A 23597-nucleotide genomic window follows, 5' to 3' on the forward strand; every position below is an offset into this window, starting at 1 on the left:
TGTGCTGGTGTGAATTGTGTTTCTGTCGGTGAGGCTTGCCTGCACAGCCATTTAACACTAAGCTCTGCATTAAAGCAGAGAAATTGTTGAGCGTGGCTGCACCATCGAGTATTTCCCCTAGATGTCCCCATTTAATACTTCATTTCAAGCTGGATGTGAAGTTTTGCCATTCAGAGGCTGTGAACCTTAAGACTTGGCAGCAGTTGGGTCACATCTTCAAATTCTTCACCCATAGTTCTGATACCCTCAAATTCCCATTACTGGGAGTTTTAAAAATATTTGTATTTGGCTATTTTTACATGAGATGAACTGGGCGAAGAAGGAAACGTCTTTCTGCTGCCAAGGCAGTTTTAGGCTTATGTTTTAACACTCAGATAACCGCCTCTTCGCTCGACCGCCAGCAGCGCAGCGGCCCAGGAGGCGCGTACGCCCGGCGATGCCGCGCTCCTTACGCCGGCCGAGGCCTGGCTGCGCAGGCGGGAAGGCGATAGCAGCCGCTGGCGTGTTCCAGAGCTTTCCTTCCCCGGATCCTTAATTTTGCGTGTGTTTATAGCACCGGCCTCGGATGCCGTGCCTGGGCTAAGCCGAGCCAAGCCGAGCGGAGCGGGGCGGGCGCGGGGCGGCGGCAGCGAGGCCAGCAGGTGGAGCGGCGCCGGCTCCATGTGCGCGGCTGGAGGCGGCCCCGCTCCCCGCCTCGCCGCTCCCCGGGCGCGCAGCGGCTCCGTCCTCCCCCGGGGCAGGGCGAGGGGACGCGGCTGCCGCCGGGGCTGCGCGGCGCTGCCGGGCGCGCCTGCTCCGCGCCGCGGGCTCGGCCGGCCCCGCGCCCCGCCGCGGCATGGCTTTCGCCAATTTCCGCCGCATCCTGCGCCTCTCCACCTTCGAGAAGCGGCGCTCCAAGGAGTACGAGCACGTCCGCCGCGACCTGGACCCCAGCGACGTGTGGGAGGTCGTGGGGGAGCTGGGCGACGGGGCCTTCGGCAAGGTGTACAAGGTGGGTGGCGGATCCGCGCCCTGCTCCCGGGGCCGCGGCGGCTGCGCGGCGCGGAGCGGAGCCCGGCACGGAGCGCGGCGGGGGCCGGGCGGTGCCGCCGTGCCCGGCGCGGGACTCAGCACCTGCGGCCCCCGCGCCGAGCAGCCCCGGGCGCGCAGGGCTCCGGCTCGCCGCTGCCCCGGGGCCGCTGCGGGGTGTTTGCCGTCGGGTCTCCGCGCTCGCGGAACAAGCGCGAAAGCTGTCTGCAGCGTTAGAGGAGAAATCCTTGTGGGACCTTGGCTTGGCTCCGCACATCCCATTAGCTACCGTGACTGGAAACCAAAGAGAAGCTAAGCATTGTGCCTTCCTCGGGTGAGAGCAAGGACGGCGAGTCAAAGCTTTAACTGGGTTAGGGGCGAGCAGAGAGAGAAGCATTCTTATTTTTGTCTTAAATCAACTGCTTTCAGAGCGATGCTTTTGTAAGGCGATGAGGTGTTCCCTGCCAAACCTGTCGGTGCAATGAATGGAGGGAGATTTCTTGGAAGTCAGCAGCCTCGAGGCTGCCTCCAAGTTTTGCGAGCCTCCGGGGTGACATTATTTGTATTCCTGCGGTCCTTGCAGGCAGGAAGCTCAAGGCGAGCGGAGGAGCCCTGCTTCTTTCCAGTGGGGACATGTCCAGTGCTATGAATGTTTAACCTTTATGTTAACGGGTCGAGGGTTTTAAGGCCAAATACTCAGCTGTACTTTGCACTCCAAATCAACAGCGTTCTCGCCTGTTACTGGCTCTAAAGTGCTCCTCTGTACAACAGCTCCGACAGTCAGGAGACTTTTTTGGTTGGGACTAGCTGGAGGCGTCGGTTGGTGACCCAGCCTTCTTTGGAGACCTGCATTCAAAAAAGAATTTGGAAGCGGAGAGCTGTGAAGTAGCTTGCTTGGCAGTTGTTTTTTGATGGTCTCGTTAGATCATTTAACAGATTATTGCCACCTCAGAACTGAGAAGGAAATAGTCACTAAAGAGACGGTTGGGAAGAGAGCTGGATGTCGGCAGGTCAGGACTGAGGTGTTTTATCACAACGGCTGGGATGCGTTGTCTTGTTTTGTCTACATCAAGCTGTGTGATAGAATCTGATTTTTAGTGTTTCTAAGTATCCATTGAGTGGAAATCTCTGGTGAAAGATCTTTTCTTCTAATAAAGTGCAATTTCTAAAAATCATATGTAAATCTCTGATACATTTGTCTTTCTAAAAATAACACTGGTAGCAATCAGTGCTTCTGTTACCAATTTAGTTGGTGCTGTGCATTGGAAACGAGTTTGTATATGGTAACGTTCACTCTTCTGGGTAGTTGCTTGCTTGTATTTGCTTAAGTTGCTCATGCAATGATAGGAATGAGGACAACATTGTAAAATAAGATAATAGGCTTCTGAGACAAATGATAACTTACAAGAACAACTCCTTTAAATGTTATATATTTTAATGCATAGTATATGCAAAACTGATAACCTCGCAGAATAGAACTGCTTTAAAAGTAGGGTTTTTTTTTTAAGGCCATTGTCATACCTGAATACCTTTGCATTCACTCAAGTCTCACACCAATATATAAAGTTATCACAGTAACTTTATTTATTATAGGCTGAGGACATCAGCCTGTCAAATAATATCTCCTCATCTCCAAGTAAGTCCATCTCCTTTGAGCCACATTTCTGCCCAAATGAGAACACAGTGCAGACTGCATGGTGATAACCAGAAGTTCACTCTGCCTACAAGTAACACACTTAGACAACTGTCTGCTTTTGCGATGTTTTAACATAGTTGTTCTTGAGGGTGGGGGTTAACATTGTGGCAAGAATCAAAGGGTTATATTATTCTTCTTAGGTGGTAGAGTTTTTATTCTCCATCTCCTTTGGATCTCCTCTCTGCCTGCCCTCCATCCTGACTGGGGAATGTGAATGCTTGGGTTTTGAAGAGTTCTTGTGCAAGATTTTGTTTGTTTGTTTAAGAATAGCAAATTAGTTTGGGTGCCACATACTATAAAATCTTATTTTGGATAATAGCCAGTAGCATAATTGCAGATAAGTAGTTTTCTGGCATGCTAAGACTTGACTTGCATATTGTCTTCCTCAGTCCTTCTAACTCTGGAGCCAGCGACTACGCTGGGTGATGATGTACATAGTACAGTGATGTGAAATAATAGTCTTGCCATATTGTTCTACTCAGCTGCCAAAACAAGAAAGGGGGGGGGGGGGGAAGAAGAGGGAGGAAGGCAAACAAACCCTGCCTGTGCACAGGGAAAAATATAGCTGATCAAGATACAACGAACTATTTTAATCATTTTCTTGAAGTCGCTTAAAAGTCAATTTGCTCTCCAAACTAAAGTGATTGTTTTTAGCAAGTCAGAGTCTTTGTATGGTTGTGAGTATTTCAGGATGTTTGAATGAAGTTCCTGCACATCTCCCACCCCCTTTCCACACACAGAAGCATGGGGATATGATATAATCAGCCTGTGCTTACGGCCTGCCCTATGTACCATATGCTGTACTGGCTTGTAAGAGCCTGTGGTCTCTGAGCAGTGCATAAGGATGGGATTAGTACGTTGAGGAGTCTGAAACCTAACCAGTGAGGTCCAACTTGGGAGAAATTTAGGTTTTGATAGAAGAAAAAAAAAAACAGATTCATTTTAGTAGGTTTTGTTTTTCTAGTATGAGGTTTGAGCAGGAGGAAGGACAGCTCAGCTATGTAATGGTTTTATTGGTGAGTGTTACTGGGCTGCAAAACATTGTCAGTGATCTGTTTCTTGGACTCCCCATGAACTCAGCTGAACAAATTTGAACTGGTTTAACACAATGTTTACAAAAGTAGGACAGGCTTGATTTAAATATATATTAATTAAAAATAATCTAATCTGTAGTGGAGCCCAAATGCATACAATAGATTTGAAGAAACCTGCAGCTGGTGAAAGCTACTGGGATTTCCCTATTTTTTTGTAAAGACTCTCTTTTTCAGCAAAAGAGGACCTGACAGATGAGGAAACAGTGAAACTTGTTGCAGAGGGTAATGAAGCTGAAAAGTTGGAAGGGGGTGGGGTGAAACTGTTTCTTTCTAGCTTTCATTCTATTAATCTCTTGTTTCTGGTAACTCTGGCGGGTACTGTGTCATAAGGAAGTGGTAACAACGCAGAGATAGCAACACACTGCATGCCAAATAAACTTTGTTACCAACCTCATCCAAAGTTCCTGAAATCAGCAGTCTTAAATCAGTCTTTAGGCCTGCAGTTAGGAGCAGTAATTGGTGTGCATTAGCCTGCGGAGCCTGCAGTGTCCCTAGGTCTGAGCCTTTCCAAACAGCCTTAAAAGTCACATTATTTTTCCTTGAGAAATATGTAAGATACAATTTATAAAATGCATGGCTGTGACTTTATTGGCTCAAAGTCCGTCTTGACTGGTGCGTGCACAGAGGGAGGGCTGGAGCAGGACTGCTGCAAGCCACTCTGCTGGGACAAAACTGTGTGAAACCCAGGACCTCCAGTGTGCTATAACTTAAGTCAGCAGCGCAGGCTACCGCGGGGTTTCGACTGAATACTTCGAGCTGCTGAATCACAGCTCTGTCCTGCAAAACCCATTAGGTGGAGGGGTGTAGTATTGACTGCTGCAGGTAGTTGCGTTAGCATGGGCAGGACTAGATGCATCGGTGTTGTGCTGAGCATTAAGAATTTATGAGCTCCCAGGGAAAGGGCTTGAGTCTTACAAGCAGCGCGGGCTCTGCTGGAGGAATCCCTTACGCTTGCCGCGTTTCTAACCGTGGGATTGTTTTGCTGTGCTCATGCCTCTCGCGAAGCGCTATCTCTGCTTTCCAGTGTGTGCCGATGAGGACGTTGGCTCCCTGATAACGCTGCCTTGCAGCAGGGTGGGGACAGCGCGGCCCCGTCGGGAGCGTGGGCTGCGCTGCTGCCCGCAACTGCCAGCGTTGCAGAAAACAGAACTTGTTCATTTGAATTCCCCTTCCGACAGCGCTCAGTGAAGGGTTCTGTACAGATAACACTGAGCCCTGTGCCACCCCAATTCATAAATATGCCTTTTATGTTGTTTTCCTCCTTCCTTCTGTAGATATAGCTTAAAAATTCTATTCTGGGTACCTGATCTATTACGGTGGTGTTAGTGCCTAATAATGAGCATGCTACAGAGTGTAAATGGTCTGTTCTGAAATTTGGATAATAATAGACTAATTGTTAAGGTGCTGTACAGCTGCCTTATAAGCCTGGCTTTCACAGCAGTGGGCTCATTAGACGCCACAAGCTTTCCTGTCATTCCCAGACCTCTCTTTGCTCACTAACTAAAGTTACCCCACTGTGTTTTGTGCAAATATACACATATATAAATAAATATTTTTTAAGCGACTTGGGCTCAGTTCTTGTCAGTTTGACTCATTAGGGATTTAACATGCAAATCCTGTGAAAAGATGTTAATCCCCTGGGTTCACTTTTTTTTTAAATGACAACAACAGCAGAAACTTTGATTGCAACTGTGCCCACAAGGCATGCCGAAATGGTAAGATCAAATCTTGGCCTTTTGCCTTAGGATAGCTAAAGGGTTTTCTTAAAATGGTGCAAAGGGAGAAAGAAGAGGAATGGGAAGACAATACTCCTTTACTGATAGAGCAAGGGCCAAACAATATTGGTTCTGAGTGAACTTTAAGTTTAAAAATAATGTTAACTTTAAACTGAAATGAATGATGCTCTGGCCCTGCTGAAGTCTAAGAGAACCTTATCCTGAACCGTGCAGAGCCCTGGGTGTGAGGGGATGGGGGCCAGCTCTCCATGGCGTAAGTATTTTGGCAATGACTTCTGTTTTGTGGTCAAGAGCTCGGCGGTGCTGCTTGCTGTGGGTAGCTGTGAGAAGAGAAAGCTTAGATGAAGGCTTCTAGTCTTTCACCCTAGGATGCTCAAGCACGTGACAGTCATTGTGCCTTAGAAAAATCCCTGCCCAGAAAGTCTCATGACTCTGTCTCATGAACATCTGGTTCTCTAGTTGGTCTTTAGTGTCACCTTGGTTTCCAGGGCCTGCTTTGCTCTCAGTAGAAGAGAGGAAAATGAAATTGGCTTCAGAAGCAGTGTCTGTGCATGCTGCCTCGAGTTCCCATGGGCACATGGGGTTAGGAGGGGGAGTGTGCCATTTTTGAAGAGCATACTGATGGCATGACTGCTGCTCGGAGCTGAGTAAACTGACTTAGCTACAGAAAAGCACCACACCTCCCTGCATACCTGTGTTCTTCAAAACATAATGCTCTTCCCATTAAACACATGGAAACCTTCATGCCATTTTCCCTTCTTGTGCAATTCCCTGACATCAACCTGTGCTCTCATGCTTATGGGTCATGTTCTTTTTTAACCAACTGAAAAGTGTGTGTGGTATTTTGGTAGGCAGGAGAAGCAGTGAAGGAAGTTGTGCACTTGGCAAAGCCAGCAGACGTTGGTGGACCCCAGCACTTGCATGTGTTAGCATCTTGGAGCTGCTAACATCTCTGCCCTGAATTTCTTGCTTGACAGTTGCAAGCAGGCACAAGCAATGCTGCTGAGATGTCCTCTGTGGAAGCTTTCCAAGAAGACCTGTGTTACAGAGCAGAAGCAATGCCCAAGCTAGCACACCAGCAGTTATTTGTAGCAGAGGAGCAAAGCAAAGGACGGATCCCTTTTTCTACAAGGGCCTTGCTGATCTGACACATTTCTGGTACAGTGTGAAAGGGCTGAACAACGCAGGCGTGTGTACACACACACACACACACACACACGCACACACACGCTGTAGCATCGCCTATCAGAGCCCTGTTTCCTGGCACTCAGGCATGGCAGCTGCTCAGCCCACTGCTAGCTCTCTGTGTACCAAACTTGTTGCAGAAAGTTGCTAGGAAACTCTGAAGTGGTTGTATGGCTTTTTTCTTTTTTTTTTTTCCATTTATTGTTCCCCCCCCCCCCCCAAAAGCTGTGGCTCTGGCATTGACTGAGTGAAGATCTGAGTAGCAGTGCTTAACTTTGAGCATTGTGCTGTTACAGGAGACCAGTGAGTTGAAGTACATTTCGTGTTTCCAAGCACTAGGTGTAGGTTGGCTGAAGATATTGGATTCATGTAGATCTTTTTTCTTTTCAAACCTTGAATGGATTTTCTTTTCTTTTCTCACGCACTTGAGTAGCATGAAGTCAGCTGAATATCTGTAGGTGGATTATAGTGTGGTGCACCAGGAAAGAAGCCTTTTTGTTGTTCTTCTGGCCTCTGCTGCTGTGTTTGGGTACAAGGTCCGAAGCGTCATGTGGAAGCATCTTTTTGGCTCCCTGACAAATGTCCTGCTGCTTAGGCTTTCTATCTCCCATCCCCTTCCATGAGAAATGGTGCTGGGCCATTGTTGAGCTTTTAAGGCAAGAGAAGGTGCATGTGCCAAGCAGCTTCCTGCCATGTTTTGGTCACACTTTTTTTGGTGTGTCCACATAGAAAACAAGTCCTTAGTCATTGCTTGAACTCTCTGGCAATGTGACTTTCTCTTGCACCTAGACTGTAAAACCAGGGGAAGGTGTTTCTGCCTTTTTACTAACACTTCAATTTGTCTGCAAGCCACTTCCACTTCCTCCTAACCCTTGCAAACATATTTCCATGGTTGCCAGAGCAACAGTGTTGGGTGCAACCCATTAAAGCCGGGGGCCAGTTGGCCAACCCTCGCTGACCTGGTGTCCACGGAGCAAACCTCAGCACGCCGTGCTGTATTCACCAGGAGCCGCTAGACCTCGCGTAGCCCCCTTTGCTTCGGGGGTCTGATATGTAGAAGCAAGTGTGAGCTGCGAGGGGGACTTGGGCCCAGTTCCCAGCCTCGTTACATGCATGCCTTGCTTTTCCCACTTGTAGACAAGGGGGCCACCTGTGTCCTCTCTGAGGTTGGAGTGAGGGCTGAGGACCTGCCTCGCCACAGCCATCTATGAGGGAGAAGTTAAGAGCTGTCACCTCCTCTTCTTTTCTCAGTCTTCCGCGAGGAAAACGTTTTACATTCCATCCTGCGGTGATAAGGCTAAGCTTCCTGTGTGCACATCTACAAATCTGACTTCCTAAGATGTCCTCTTCCCCAAAGCGGTGTAAAGCCTAAATCCAGCCACTCTGTGGCATTTGGTGCAATGTCTCTGTCCCCTTGGAAATTTAGCTGGGGCAATAGTTGCCTGGTGTGGAGGCACCCCATCCCGTCAGCAGGATGAGGCACAGAGTTACCTCCCCAACTAGGTGTTTTGCACCTGAAATAATAACTCCTCCAGATTAAATTCTCCTTGTGAAGAGCTGAGCTCCTGGGAGGCCTCAGCTCTGCGTGGCTGAGCACCTGGGCTGCTGGCATCCTTGCGGGAGGGCGGGCTTGGTGCTGCTGGCTTGCAGTCAGAGCAAGCATCTGGTTGGGGTTAAATCTGGGCTGGGCGAGTGCACGTGAGATTTCTTGTCGCTGACTGCAGGGGCCCAGGATGTTGTGGCTTTTGCGCAGCCACCTGGGACAGCGTGCTGACGAGGGCGATGCGATCTCAGAGCTGGGAAGTTTGCACGCCATTTGGTTCGTGTGGCACTTTCCTCCCTTTGCCAGCGCGAGCTCAGGGTTTTCACTGCCGTGCTACCTCCTAGGAGCATGCCAGGGTCTGGGGCATGATGTCCCCAGGGCTCGCCACGCTGAGGTCCCCGTGCGGGGCTCACCTTACTGCTATGGCCATGCTTGTTTGTCAGAGCTGGCTCTGTTGAGTGGTACCAAGTGGTGAATTCAGTATTTCAAAAAAAAGAAAAAAAGAAAGCTTCATTTATCGTGACAAACTGAAGTGGCTCTAGGGGGCTTGTCAGACATGGAACTAATTCCAGCTCCCATTGATTATTTGACAATAATATGAACACTGATTTGAGCCTCTCTACCCTGTGTTCATTTATTGATGCAGACAGCTCAGGCCGAGTTCATTGGAAGGCAATCAATCATTATGTTATCCCTGAGAATAACTAAGCGAGCAGCTGCTTGCATACAGAGACACACAATGGGAACGTGTTGTATGGGAAAAAACGGCAGCATTATCAGCCCCCAAATGCAGTATACACTGAAAGGAGAGCACTGAGGGTTTTTTCTCAATACTTTTGATTCTCAAACTCAGAGATATCTGAACCATCAGCTCTCTCAGCATGGAGAGAAGGCTTTGGAAGGATGGGAAAAGCAGTTCAGAGCCTCACACTAAAAACGTGGTGACACGTTGTTGCAGAGCAGCTTCAGAAGGATCATCCCTTGGCTTGGGCGGACACTGTGGGCAGCTGGCCATGCTGGCAAGCAAGCTTAGAGAGAACATGCGTGGCAACGATCACAACTCTTCCACTGCTAGCACTGTTCTCTGTCACTAACAAGCGAGAGTTCATTTGGAGCGTTCTTCTGCCTCACCTTGATATTTACTTTTCCTTCAACGTCAGTTTTGCCTGAGGAAGGACTGAACAATCCAGCCTTCCGGTAATACGTTCTTTAAAGACTTAAAATAGTTCCTGCGTTTGTCAGACTCTGGATTTTACAATAGCTCATAGGGTGAGTCACAGGCAAAGGCCAAACAGAGCCTTTTCTGTCACCTGAGCAGACACCTTTTATCCCTTAAATCCATAAACTGAGCAATAGCTTCTTTTTGCCTCTGCCTTCTAGGAGTAATCCCACGTTTCCTGCTTTGGGTATTCCCAGCAGGTTTGGTAGTGACACATTTACCATCCATCTTTCTCTGTGATTTCAGCAAGATCCTCTCTTTCCTTCTTGTTTTGTACCCTGAATTTTGGCTCCTGGCCTGGCTTTCTGGAAGTAGTTTATAGGATAACTTCTACTTGATATGTTTTCCTTTGTGAAATGCAGGTTTCATTCCTGCTTCTGTGAAGACCTGTCAGCCCTGGTCTGGGCAGCACATTGATTTTCAAAAAGGCTGGTAGTGGCCATAACAGCATTTCAGCTTTCAAATGCCAAGGCTGTATGAATCTAACTATAGTTCAGCAGCACACCCTGGGCACTATGCTAGCAGCTGTCTGCTCTTTTTTTTTTTTTTTTTAAGTGCTAATTAACAGTCCAATAAATTATCCAAGGTATTAAAATGCTCAGCAGTGGAGGAACTTAAAGGCAGAACTGGATGCATTTTTAGATCAACCAGCCATAGGTTGTAGACTGGCATCAGACAGTTTCTGTTCTTGGGATTTCGCCTCCTGGGTTTTTCTTTCTGTTCTGTCAGCAAATTTCAGTGGAAAAACTGATGGCCTGGGAAACACCATGAATTCCTGAAAGGTTGCACAGCTGGGAGTATTTTACCTGGGAATAGAAACTCTCTTCACATCTCTGCATTCTTTTGACCTGATGGTCTACAAGGTTTTTGCTGTGTTGGAGACCCTGTAATTGGTCTGGGGTTTGCAAAAGACATTGGGTTTGTAGTTCAGACACTATGTGTTTTGCAAGTTTTCATCTGAAATGATGTGGCTATCTGACAAACCTCCCCATGAAAGGGATTAGTGAGTCAGCCTGAGGTACTGTCTTGGTGCTTCTTGGTTTTCCTCCTTCCTCTGTATCGTTGTCTTGCCTTTTTGTTTGGGATTTAAGGGCCAATGAAATAAGCCCTCATGAGAGAAGTTTTAATTTCCCTTGCTGCAAGAGCGGGGCACGACCCTAATGAAGCTCAAGAGAGAGGTGAAGCTGTAGAGAGCTCGGTAGCAATCTTTTCCTTCCGTCTTGCAGTTCTTAGACGATGAGTAGCAGATGCTGCTTTTTCTCAGCCTGGTGATGTGTTCTTGCCGCGAGGGGTATCGGCCAGGCCTGCAAGTTACACTCAGAAATGCAGGTTTCTTGTGCATAATTGCTGGCTTGGCTTTTTTGAGGTAGAAGTGGGCTGTGCTTTGCTTTGTGTTAATGTCTCGGGGCAGATTCTGATCTATTGCACAAGGATAAGCAGAAATTAGAAAAGGGTTTTAAACCCTAAAGCATCATCTGGATGTCTCAGCTGTCTGAAACAGGCTTCCAGGAATGGCAACATAAGCATTTGGCCTATTTAGGATTCACACAAACCTTGCTGGAGGAATATCTGTGTTGTAATATGTTGTATGCAGGAAAATACAAGCAGAGAAGCTCAGGGAAATTGCCAGACATCAGTTACAGAAAGACCGCAGAGCACACTGAGCCAAAATCTGACGCTGTCTGTGTGAATCTGGCTTGCTCCGAGCAGCTTTTGGAGCCGGTTGGCTGGCTTGAAGGCCTGTGATACGGTCTCAGAGACAGCTGTCATTCAGCATGCTGTCAAGGAGGCCGCCTGGCGACACGGCTTTAACTCCGAGTCAGGGTTGGAGTCATACAAGCAGCCTGTAAAAAGGCAAAGGGAAGGTGAATAAATTAGCATGCATGCTATCTGCAGAAGCTCCTTGAATTTCCAATGTTCTTCTGATAAGGTGAGTTGCTGAACTCAGTTCAGGAGTATACCCAACAGCCTGTCCTGTGTGTCCGGGGGTGCGTCTCCCTCAGTCTCATACGGAAGAAACTTTAAAGGCTGAATTCAGGCTCTGTGGGATCATGGACAACTTCCTAGGGGATCAGTTGTTTAACCTGCATGAGTTTTGGTCCCCTCAACGGCAGCTGTGGGGGGGAACCAGTCTCTTCTCCACACTATAATGGGCCCTGCTGGAAGGGATTTATTTTCCAAAATCTGTTGCTGACCTCATGGTTTTAGATCCCCTTTCTGCTTCTCCCACTGTAAAACAGAGCTGTGAGGTATTTTGATTCCTTCTGGGAAGTGCAGCGAGAGCGCTTAACTGTAGCTGTGACATTATCACAAGGCCATGGAAAGTACTGGTGTCATGCCCATACCATCTTCTTTGCATCCTGCGTGAATTTGCTGTTGCTGTTTCAAAAGCTCGTATTCTTGGGTCAGGAGTTTGTCGGATCTTGAGCTGACTTCTCAGAGATGATGGTCTCACTTCCCCCAGTGTGACTGAGCAGCCTGACTTCCCTGTGCTGGCTTGGCAGGGGACGTGGGACAGCCGAGCTCTTCTCCCTTTGTGGTAGGAGCCCACCTCTCACCACACATGGGGACACTCTCCGTCCCTGAAGTGGTTGACCCCCACGTCGGGGAGTAGAACAGACAAGGAAACAGAGATGGCCAGAAAAAACATCCTCATTCAGGACAGTCCACAGTGGTGACGAAAGGCAGCAGCTAATTCTGTGGGGACTTCTTTAAAGTCCCAGAGATGCTGTTTTAACAGTTAAAATAACTCTTGAGTCACTTGAAAGCCCCATGGACCTAACTGGCTGCCTGGTTTGTGCTGTGTTGCTTCCTGCTGGCCTCGAGTTGGAGATGATGTGAGATCCCTGCTAGGGCTGAATAAGTCCAGGAGAAAACAGCCCTTGTTCTGAGGGGCTTCCACCCGTAGATTGACTCTATCTGATGTATATTAGCACTGAATGTGAAGCAGCTTGTTAACAGGCTCATATCTAGAAAGGAAGTGATAACTTGGCGTTGCTGGATTACTCACCTGCTAGTCATAGGTGTTATAATGAATAAGATCAGGTTGCTGTCAGATGAAACATTGGACTGTGTTCTGCTCTGCCACCCGGAGCTTGCAGTCTGGTTTGCAAGGCGCAGTCTGGCAAGTCTTCGTTCAGAGCCTGCAAAAGGCTTAGAGTGAGAGAAAGCTACCTGCCTCCAAAGGGAGACGCACGTTCGGACAGTAGCTAAAAAGCTTTAAAATACCACTTGTATCTCTTGACCTTCTTCAAAAAACAAGCCTTGCCGGGAGCAGCAGTGAGGCAGGGCGTTGCATGGGGGCTCACCATCCTGGCGCGTGGTGCAGCAGTGCACCTGCTCATGGCAGGCACTCGCATTGGCACTGCTGGTGCCTAGGAAAAGTCTTGGTGGGGGCAACCACCAGTTAGTTGCAGCCTGGCTTCTCTGCGCCCTCTCCCAGTGCATCCTGCTTTTGCTTATTTCTGCCTCCAGTGCATTAACAGGACATGGAAGCAAGCAGTGCTCTCATTCCTGCTTGGTGACCCTGGCACCTCCCGCGGGCAAGAACCAGCCAGAGTCTGAGCATGGGTCTGTCTTGGCTGGGAGTGAGGCAGGAGGTGGGTTAAATGGACGTGTGGACCATGGGGACAGTGTGTCTAGGTGCGGGTGAGCACCCCCGAACAATTTACCAAGCCCAGGAGGGGATGAGAGATGACAGCATGACTCTGCTGGTTTGGGTCCCACCTAGGTTTGGGGAGGAGGGCAGGTTGGTTCAGACCTCATCTCAGGATGGTTCACTGCCAAGCTCTGCCATGCTGCAGTGGAGGACTCGGGTGCGCTCTGGGTATTTTTCAAGTGCCTTCAAGGCCCCGGAGTGCCTGGAGAGGCTGAGCTGGCCTGAACCCCGTCAGTGGGAAGTGTGTGATAGCTGACCACAAAGGGAAGCCCCACCTTTTCGTACAATATTTACTTCCCCTCCTTGGATCTCTCCCAGCTCTGTAAGTGCAGGGTGAATGCAGTGGGGCACTTCTCACTCTTTCTTAGAAACGCTGCTCTTTTCCCTGTGCTTGCTCCACTCCCTTCTCCACCCGCACCTTGCCCCAGTTTGTGTGCCCTCCTCTGGACATCTGCTCAGCTGGTGGCAACTGGTTAAGAAACAAACCTGAGTAAAAAAATTAGTTTCTTCTAAAACCAGCATGAGCTGCTGTCTTGCATTTGGGCAGCAAGCCCAGCTGGAAATGGGTTTGTCCCCTATGGTAAAGACACAGCCTTCCATGCCAAGTAGTGTGTGAATTCAGCAAGTCTTCAAAACCCAGGAGAGAGCTGAGAGTTTCTGCCTGAGAGAGAGGAGAGCGTCATTTTCCAGTTCTCTCTTCCCTTCTTTTTCCTTCCTCCACTGTATGTTTTTTCCTTCATTTGTTCCCCTCTCCCCCCCTCCAGCCTGTTTTTTGGTACACAGTTACACTATCATATAACCTACACAAAACTGTTCAGCTGGACTTAGTGTTTACGCTGGGAATTAATCCCACAGTAAGCTCCTGCACAGGCTTTTCAAGCACAGACCTGCAAAATACAGAGCAGTGAGAGAGGTCAAAACTGGTCACTTCACCAGTGACAGCACGCAAAATGTGACTTTCTCCCTGCTGCATTCCTCTGCGCGCAGCATCCGAATGCCCCTGTGGAGGCCCAGCTGGTGCGCTTCCCGGTGGGGTTAGCCAGAAGAGGCAGACCAGGAGCAGGTACGATACAAGGCACATGGGTAACGTGCCTGAAGTTATGCGCTAGGAGCTTTCCCGCGTTGGCAGGAGACCAGAGTGGGTGAGCTGATAGGGATTTCTCCTATCCCTTGGTCTGCTGATTCAGTGCGCATCTGGGAATGGTGTTGAGCCCTTGAGTCAACAGCTCCAGCTCATCCCCTTTCCCAGGATATGATTTATCCCATAGTGAAGCTCTTTGTACAGTCTCTGCCTTACGCTTGTCCCTGCTGGTTTTGGAGCACCCGAGCACGCGGTGCTGGGTGGACAATGCCAAAACGGTCCCGTCCTGGGAGCGCCAGTCCTTGGACACATCGCATGCAGCCACGAGGGCACGTGGAGCAGTGAGGGGGAAGCAGAGGCATCTCGCTGAGGGACGGGAGCAGCAAGCCCTAGGTTGCCGACCCCTCCTGGCTGCCGGCCCAGCCCTGGGGGCTCCTCTGTGGAAGTTGCCCACACTGTCGCAGCCAGCGTTGCCCCAGCTCTGAGGACGGCCCGGCCCTGCGTGGTTACAAATGCTGCCTTTTAACCAAGCCTTTCATCAGCTTCCTTTTTTCCCCCATGTGCCATGGGGGCGTGAGAGGAGCTAGGTGATAAGAAAACAAGCAAGTCTGCAAACGTTTCCGGTTCGGCATTAATAGACTTTTGCTGGTGTGCGGCAGCTGCAAACGGAGCGGCCGCTGTGCAGTTATCGGTGGCCTCTCTCTAGGCTTGGGGAAAAGGTGGCGGCTGGGGAAAAGAGGTCGGCTCGTCCGTCCCAAACAGCCCTCTGAGTTCCCTTTGCACCCTTCATCGCTTCCCTCCTCCTCCTCCTCCTGTGAAACCCAAGCTGATCACTGAACAATCCCTTCTATTTGGCCAGGGCTAGCAGAGTTTCGTGCGAGGATAAATGTGCACGTACATGCGCGTGTACGCGAGGGGTGGTAGTTTGCCCCAAGTGCTTGATCTGCGGTGGATTAGGTGGGCAGTTTTGCGATCGCTTCTGCAGGGCAAACAGCAGAGGCAGGCTCCGGCAAACGGGGGCGGGCAAGCCCGCGGTGCTGGCCCTAGCCTGCAGCGTGCGGTGTGATGAGCGCTGCCGGTCGTCAGCGCCGGTGAGCTCCGAGAGAGCCTCGCTCCCTTTCTCCCTCCGCTGCTCCCCCAGCCGTACGCTCTTCTGGTGTGAGGGATGGGGAGGGAAAGAAAAGAGGGAGAACTATCCAGTCTGGGGTGAGAAGGGTCGCTCATGATACTGCCAGCGTTTTGTACAACTCTTCTGAAGCCTCATCTGAAACACTGAGCCCGTTTCTGGTCGCTGGTGCTCAAGGGAGACGAACTGGGTGCCGGAGGTGTGAGGACAGGGGACAACTCGTGGTTAAGGGCAGATGTGACGTGTTTACTGTAGCACGACAGGAGGATGCTACAACGCCCTAGCGGCGCCGCTGGCGTGAGCGCGCTGGCACAGAACGAGGAGGCATAAACTTTCCACTAGAGCTTGTAGACGGGACGCCACAAAAAGTTTCCTAACCGCTAGAACAAAGAGGTTTTGACAGGTTTCTAGTTACTTAGTGAAAGAGGCTGCAATAAGCTGATTAAAGGGACGATATAAAATGGAGGGGGCATCCAGGAAGAGCGTATGTAGTGTTTTTCCTCCTGTGATCCGAGGCGTTCGCTAAAGCAGGCCACCAGGAGCACTGGGCAGCCCCGGGAAATCGTGGTGTGCCCTGTCACCCCTCCTGCCGCGTTGCCAGCCAAGGAGGAGATCCCTCTGCTCCCCTCGCGCGTTGCAGAAAACTGCCTTGGTGAAGAGCCTGGTGAGGAAGGGGCCCATAGGGACATCCAGGGGTGATGATGACTCACAGTTGTACTGTGAATTTGGTTGGATTTTCTGTGCGCCCAGTACCTCTGGAAAATCGAGCTACCACCTAGAGTATTATCGGAGTCTGAGGCTTTCTGAGCTTCCATCTTTTTTCATGCTACAAACGATAGGATGCGTCTCCTTTTCTGAGAGCCTCCTTCTCCCCGTTTTGGGGACTGGTGTGGGCATTAGAGACTAGAGGGAGGAAGAAGGATGCTTTGGGCCCTACACAGTGTTCATCCTATATGCAAAGTTTCAGGCAGGTTTATGAAGCACAAATGCAGCTGCAAGCTTTCCATACTGGTGCCGTGTATGGTAATAGCAGAGCTGAGCGTGAACTGGAGGAACAGGAATTGTGCAAATACGTTGCGCTCCCAGCTCTCCTTGCCTTTGTACTTAACCTGTTTTTGTCTTGCAGGCTAAGAATAAAGAAACTGGTGCTTTAGCAGCTGCCAAAGTCATTGAAACAAAGAGCGAAGATGAACTGGAGGATTATATGGTGGAGATTGAAATACTGGCAACCTGTGATCATCGACACATCGTCAAGCTGCTGGGAGCATTTTACTGGGATGGCAAACTCTGGGTAAGAGCCTCTTGCTGTGTGTACAGCTGCACATTTCTCACTTTGCAGAGGAAATGGCTAATTTATGGTAAAGCAGCACCTCTGGAGCAGTTAGAAGTGTCAGTGTGAGTTAGAAATGAGTCACAAGCTGTGCTCTACTCACTGCTTCAATAGTTCCCAGATTTTTCCTACTTTCTCTGATGGGCGCAAACTCTTCTAAATCAAGCTGCTTATAAATAGCCCAGGGAAGCTCTAAAGGTCCTCATTGTGAAGAGAAAACTGGAGTTGTTGGATTTTTCACCACTTGGAACTCATAAAATTGGAAAATGCTGCACCTGTAAGGGCCTCTCTTCCCCACTCAGGCCTCTTTTACAAGATCTGATAGGAGGGTAACCCCATTTTTTGATCCATTCCTTATTTTTGGTTCAGTGTCTGTTATGCAGCAGGAGTAGATAATAAGAGGGCGATGGACCGACCAACTGCACAAACCGATGTCTGTGGAGGCCTTTTCCTAGGACGGGCCGCAGAGAAAACTTGTGGGCATTTTGTCATGGGGACAAAAAATGCGATCCAGCGGCTTACTGCAACGGCTAGTCGTGCCGAGGCTGGGACAGCAGGTTTGTGCATCTCTCTCCCCTAGCCCAGCAGGTATAATTTTTTTTCCCCTGCTGTTTTCTTTGTTAATACCCTAGCACCAGAGGAAGGTTAGCGTGAAAGAAACCTTCCTGTGTGCTGCCTTGGGAAGGATGAAGAGGGTTGGAGAGGGTGAGGGCATCCCCCCTTGTATACTTGCCCCTTGCTAGACTCAAATAACTGTGCGTGTGCATGTGCGCATGCATATGCACCTTTGTCAGGATATCAGAAGTCAGGCAAATATGAGGATTTTCAAACCCATCTTCTGTTTCCTCTCTATTCTTTCAACCAGTTCATTTGCTCCTTCTTGTAACTATACTTGAGCGGGCTCAGCAGCCATTGAGGGCGTATTGGCAAGTCATGAAAATGTCAAAGTGCACCATCAGCAGTTCTGTTATTTTTTTCCTTCCTCTTTTTAATGCTTCAGATACCTTTGTGGCCTCTCAGGATATTCCTACTGGAGCAAAAAAGAAATTTCAGCTTTTGAGATTTGCGCTTGTGTGAGTTGAACTGTTCAGAGCCGTAGGTCGTTGCCTGTTGCTGGGCCTGGCTGGGGTCAGAACAAGGACTGAGTCGCTGGGCTGTCACTGGAATGACACAGTCCACACAGTCCACATCTAGTTCATTCCTCAATTAAGCAATGCTGGAAAGATACCATTTTATTGGGCAACATGTGCTTATTCAGCAAGCACCTTTTGCAATGTCAGCATGCATCCATGTCCCTTCTTATTTAAAAACACATCGATAAAGCCCACAACTTCTCTGTGACATCCCATTCAGAAGGGTTATAGTATGCAGCACTGTGTGTTTCCTTCGTTGAGTCATCCCATTGCGAAGGTGAAGGGTTGCATGTTGTCTGGAGACGTAGTATTTGGATGGCTGCTAATCATGATGGTGGTGTCTGGGTGCATTAAAGAACAAAAGTAAATAGGTACCGGTCTAAGGAAGTGAAAGGCAAACATGTTTCCTAGGAGGGGATTTGGGGTTTGGACAGATTGCGACTACAGCAAAACTAAACTCGGCAAAATTATAAAGCCAAACGTTGGGTGAGAGACGGAGCTGGTTTATATTCCGCCCAGTTCTGCTGCTTTTACCTCCCTGCTCTGTGCCTGGTCTGCCTGAATGTTATTTGTTGGCCTCGCGCGCTCCCTCTAAAATGCCAGCCCCCTCCCCTTTCCCCTTCCACCTCCTCCCTGCAATAGGAAGCTTTGCCTTCCTTCCTGTAGGGAAAATGGATTGCAGATCTCCTCTGCTCCGCTTTTGTCTAGAAAGTGCTTTGTAATGTCATATGCTTGCCGCCCTACTAAAATTAAACAGCCTCTTTGAAGCTGATGGAACAAGAGGCTCCTGTATCACGGTCTCCCGTGAGGGGAGACGTTACAGCCCCAGCCATTGTTTTGGGGGGAGGATCATCCTCTTCATTTAATTACTGCACTGGCATTTGCATTTCGTTGCTCAGGCTGTTCTTATTAATGCTCTAGTGTTTTGCTGGCTTTGAGGGAAGTAAATAAGCCAGTGTGTTTTACTTCTGGAAGGTTTCTAGTCCCTGCCTTCCAGGTTTTCCCTAAAGTTTAAGGCTTCCGCTTTTAAGTCACCAGCACCACTGGGGAAATTTTGCATCCAAATATAAACACAGTCTTTCATTATCTGGTCCACCTTCCCGCCTGTCCCGCCCTGGTTTCTATCTGTACAGTTATTCTCACCAGCATTTTCCTGGACAAGAATTTGCGAGACGGGCATGTGGAATCCGTGGCGTTCTTGGCTTAAAGTGGCTCAAGCTTTCGGCGCGGGAGCAAAGCTGTGCGTGGCGCGCAGGCAAGCCGCTCTGGTTTCCTGGCGTTCAGAGCCTCGCGTGAAAAGGCAACGTTCAAAGTGAGGAAGGGGCAGGAATTGCAGCGTGCAGACAAGCTGGCGAAAGGTCTGGACGTATCCAACCTCCGGGACAGCAGGAGCTTTTGGATTTATGGCTTGGTCTGTGCCACAGGTAGTCTCAGCTGACCCCACTGAGAGGGGCTCAGCACTGAGAAGGGCTCTGGCTAAAATAGTCTGTCTGGTCTTGAACTAACAGGGAAAATACGTGAGGAAACCTGGCCTTCTGCGGTGTCTGCCGCTGCAGAGCCTTCCTTGTCCCCACGAGCTGTGCGAGGCCCCTGTGGCTCCTGTGCTTGACGGTGGGGGTTTGGCTTTTCCCTTTAGTAACCAGAAGATGACATGTTACGGAGCAAAAATCTTTCTATGCAAAGGGAAGTGGCTTATCCCAGGGCAGCTTTATTTAAATACACAGCACTGAAATGGAAGCATGAAACGCAACAAATTCCTTTTTGCTCTTGTACCTAATCTATATAAAGCTGAAGGAAAAGAAACCCAGTTCTTGTGTGCTACAGAGCAGAAGCCCATTGCAAGCCATAAGCGAGCACAGGGTTGGGCTTGGAGGATCCCAGTGAGTCTTCTGGAATATAACTGGCGAGATGACAGCATCCAGCATGAAATTCCTAAGAGTATAAATACATTGCAGAGATGTTGTGCCCTGAGCCAGCAGTCGCTATCTTGTTTCATTTTTCCCCCCATCTTTTCTTCTTTGTTTGTGGCGGAGGCTAGGCAGTCTTGTGCTGGTTAAGAACAGCCCAGCGAGGCTTGCAAAACTGCAATGCTGGGAGCTCTCATGATTTTATTTTATTTGTATTATAAGCCCTGTGGCATTTGATGTTCTTTTGCATAAATCCCAGCTGCTGGAAATGGGGGCACCAAATGAAAGCTGAGAAACTCACGCTATTATAAAAAATAAATAAATAAAAGTCTGGTTTAAGCCCTTGTGGCTGGGTCACATTTTTAAGTCCTTTTCTGAAGCATGATGTAGGACTTAGAAACACAAAGGCAAATCCCCCTCACCCATTATATGTGCAATTTTTAAAATAGACTTCTTAAACATAATTTACGATTGAGGAAAGGGACTAAGGTACAGCTTTTGAATGTTTGGAATCAACGGTGCTGAAATTGTTGTGATAGTAATGGGAAAAAACACAGCAGACCTTGAATGTTGTATCCCTCTTGAGGTTTATGGGTTGTTTTTTTTTCCTTCCAGAACAACAGCAAAAAGGCTTGGAGCTCAAAAGGAAGGAACTTTTGATCTCTGGCTGCTAAATATCTCTGCAGCTTTTGAGTGTGTCTTCTTGCAGACAGAGAAGAGTGATAAAGTGACCAGGGGAAGCAATTCTCATTTGCATTGATGAATTTTGCACTGGCAGATATTCCGAGAATTTGGCTGTTGTCAGCTCTCTCGGGAGCGAGGTCTTTCACTCAACGACCTGATCGTGTTTTTTGCGGTATAAGCTCTGCACGCCTGATAAACTCCTGGGAGCCTCCTCTGGAGTCTGGCTTTTCCGCGGGAGATCCCTGCTCCACGGGAGGCAGTGGGTATCCTCGGCAGCCAGCACTGCCTTGGCCACTGTGCGGGAAGCCCTGAATCCCCCCCCGTAACTGTACAATTCTCAGGGAAACTGCTGGAAATGTTGGCTGGCCCCAGGTGTTTAACATTTGACTCTTCCAGTAGTTGTATAAGTTTTCTAGCTAAGCATTGGGACTTTTTTCCCCTCCTTTTCTATAAACTTTGGTTGCTATAGCAAACGGATTTTTGAATAAACAGGCATTTCCTGGAGATCAAAGCAAAAATCGTTGCACCATGCAGGTAACCCTTCCTTGCCAGAGCATTTTGGGGATGGTTAATTTAATCAGCTTAGAGTTTCTTCTTACTGGCCTGCTGCGTGGGTATGTAAGTAACTCGAATAGCTTGCAGATAGGCACCGGCTTTGTAGCTAGGCTTTGTACTTCCCTTAGAAAAGCATTTTGCATTTTCTGTGGGCAGGCCCTGACCTGTTTAGCCAGGGACTTTTTGGATTGCTACACCTTTGATATGGATTTTGACTGGAGATTTGGACATTCTTGAAAATCCTGTATCATAAAGAAATGTTTATTATCCCGTGCGCTAGATTGCTGGGTTGTGTAAAGCATCTGCAGCATTTAATTGTTTTAAAATGAAATACTCTTCCTTGAAAACAAAAACAACAACAAAAAGCTGATAACAGTAGCAGATTTTCTAGAGTTTGGGTTTTTTTGTTTTGGGTTTTTGGGTTTTTTTTAAGCAAAGGGAGGCTATTACAACTTCAGACTGCAGAGAAGCAGTGATGTCTTATACTCTAAGCAGCCTGAGCCCTGGCTAGAGGTGCTCAGCGGACTGCATGCGCGTGAATACTGTGTCAGAGTGGCTTTCTCCAGGCTTTTCAGTCATCCGTCCCTGAGGAATCCAAGAGCTGTTCGTGAGTCTTTAAAATTTCACTTGGCAGGAATGTTGCAGTCTAAACTGGTTCTTCGTGCTCAGCCTCATGCTTCGGAAACTTTGTGCCAAACTTCTCCCGACGGTGCTTGAACAGTTGCTTGTGGTGTGCAAGGGTCAAACCGTGTGTAGTGTTTGGACGTAGCAGAGGAGAGACCCTGACCTCGGCTCTGCTGTTGTGCTCCTGGAGGCCGCCACAAAGCAGCGCTTGTGTCAGCCAAGCTGTATCTCACTGCAGAAAAACAAAGCGACCCCAAGCCTGAGAACTTTGTTAAATAGCTGGCCAGCCTGACACAGGGGCAAGCCTTCCCTTTTCTTTTTCCTTTCCCCAGCTATGGATGTTTAAATAAATGCCTGATTTAGCTGCTCCCTGTTCCAAGGCCAGGGTCCCTGGGAGCACAAAGCCCGGGGCAAAGCTGTGCTGTATGACCTGCGTGGTCGTGCTGCTTGCTGGGCTGATTTCTAAAGTCCTACCAGGGCCTTAGAATTTGGGAGGAACTGTAAAACGGCCACAGTAATTTTTGCAAGGGGTGGGTAGGCAAGGAGCAGATATGTGCAGCCACCCCTTGGCCAGGACATCCCTACGCCCCAGGAGGCTGGGAGCGCTGCAGGGATATCGCTGTATCCCCTCCCTGCTGTTGGGATCAGCCATATGCTGCATAATACTGTGCACGGAGTAACGTAATACCGAGCAATTCCAGGGACGGCAAAAGCGATCTAGCCCAGTGGTTTTTAGGATGCTTCTCTGAGTGCCCAGGGTCAAGCGATTCACTTCTTAGAGTAGCATACATTGACCGGAATGAGCGTTTACTCCTGCTCGGTCTGTGGTTGCCAAGACCTTCAGGTTGTGTCTTCACTAGCTGGGACTCTGCAGAGCATGGACATCATTCGCCTGCCGGGTCTCTGGGAGGCATCCTCACTCCCTTCCTCTGCTACTGGATATCTCCCTAGAGCATCTTATGTCTGTGCTTCTCCCTTATCCCCATTGTTAACTGTCTTGTCCAAAGATGTGGAGGTTAAGGTGGTCTCCAGGCCTCCTTGCTCTAGTACAGCTGGTCAGGGGATTCCACAGCAGTAATGACCGTGGGGGCAACCTACCTGCTCTGTCTTGTTAGCATGAGACGTAACTTTCAGACTCCTGGCACGTCTCTGGAAATCATGTTCTGGGTAAAATTAGGGCCTTCCCTTAAAGCAAGGATTGAAATTGGTTGATTTTGACCAACCACCAAGAATGACTTATGCAACAGGCAAATTACCACAGCAAAGCCAAGTTCAAGAGTGCTTCTGCAGGTAGCAACACGACAATGCAAACTATAAAGGAAGCTTTTGTGTATCGTTCTTTAAACAGGGTAACGTTACAAAAAAAACCCTTATTGAAGCAATAATAATAGCTTACATAACCTTGTCATCTATAAACTGTGGAACGCTTTTATAAAAGAGACCAAGTGTCATTATCCCAGTTATTAGAGGGGGAGCCGAGGCATAGACAATAATTTGCCTAAAGTTACCCATCAGGTAAATGGTACCTGGGAATTAGCCTTACCCACTGAGTCCCAGTACAGGGTTATAACCTTTAGACTATAGTATTACGAAGAAAAAGCAGCAGACAACGAGCCTATAGGCAAATTAGTTTTCAAAGCATTAAAAAACTTTGTTTAGAAATGAATCGCAATAAGCCACGTTCCCACTTGGCTAGCTTAGCAAGGGAAATGCTAAGGAACTCTGTTTGCGTATAAATGAGTATTTATGAACTACCTCTGTACGGGAGACAATGCCTCGAAACCTTTCTTCAGCCTATGCCCTAGGACAAGCGGTAGATTCCAGTTTTGGAGTTCTCCTTTTTCTTCAGCTATAGGGTGAATGTTTTCCTTTGGGAGGGAGGAATGTCACTCTGCAGGCCTCACGGCCCTGGGGCAGGTCCCACTGACTTCAGAGCACTTTACAGCAACAGTTAAATGGAAATAGTTTTTTCCTGCGTGATGGATCCAGGCACCATGTGTTGTGAACCTGAGGATGAT

General features: G+C 48.7%; 1 protein-coding gene across 2 annotated transcripts in view; it reads left to right on the plus strand.

Annotated features, from left to right (window-relative positions):
• The first annotated feature begins 802 nt into the window (after positions 1-802).
• The window catches only part of STK10 (serine/threonine kinase 10), a 61169-nt gene continuing 38374 nt past the window's right edge, over positions 803-23597 (plus strand). For both annotated transcript variants that reach the window (XM_067304999.1, XM_067305001.1), the window contains exons 1-2: positions 803-991; positions 16473-16637. In XM_067304999.1, coding sequence (XP_067161100.1) covers positions 836-991; positions 16473-16637 — 321 coding nt within the window. In that variant the 5' untranslated portion in view covers positions 803-835. The remainder of the gene's footprint in view (positions 992-16472; positions 16638-23597) is intronic.

Source organism: Apteryx mantelli, chromosome 14, assembly GCF_036417845.1.
Source record: "Apteryx mantelli isolate bAptMan1 chromosome 14, bAptMan1.hap1, whole genome shotgun sequence".
In the NCBI taxonomy this organism is placed as follows: domain Eukaryota; kingdom Metazoa; phylum Chordata; class Aves; order Apterygiformes; family Apterygidae; genus Apteryx; species Apteryx mantelli.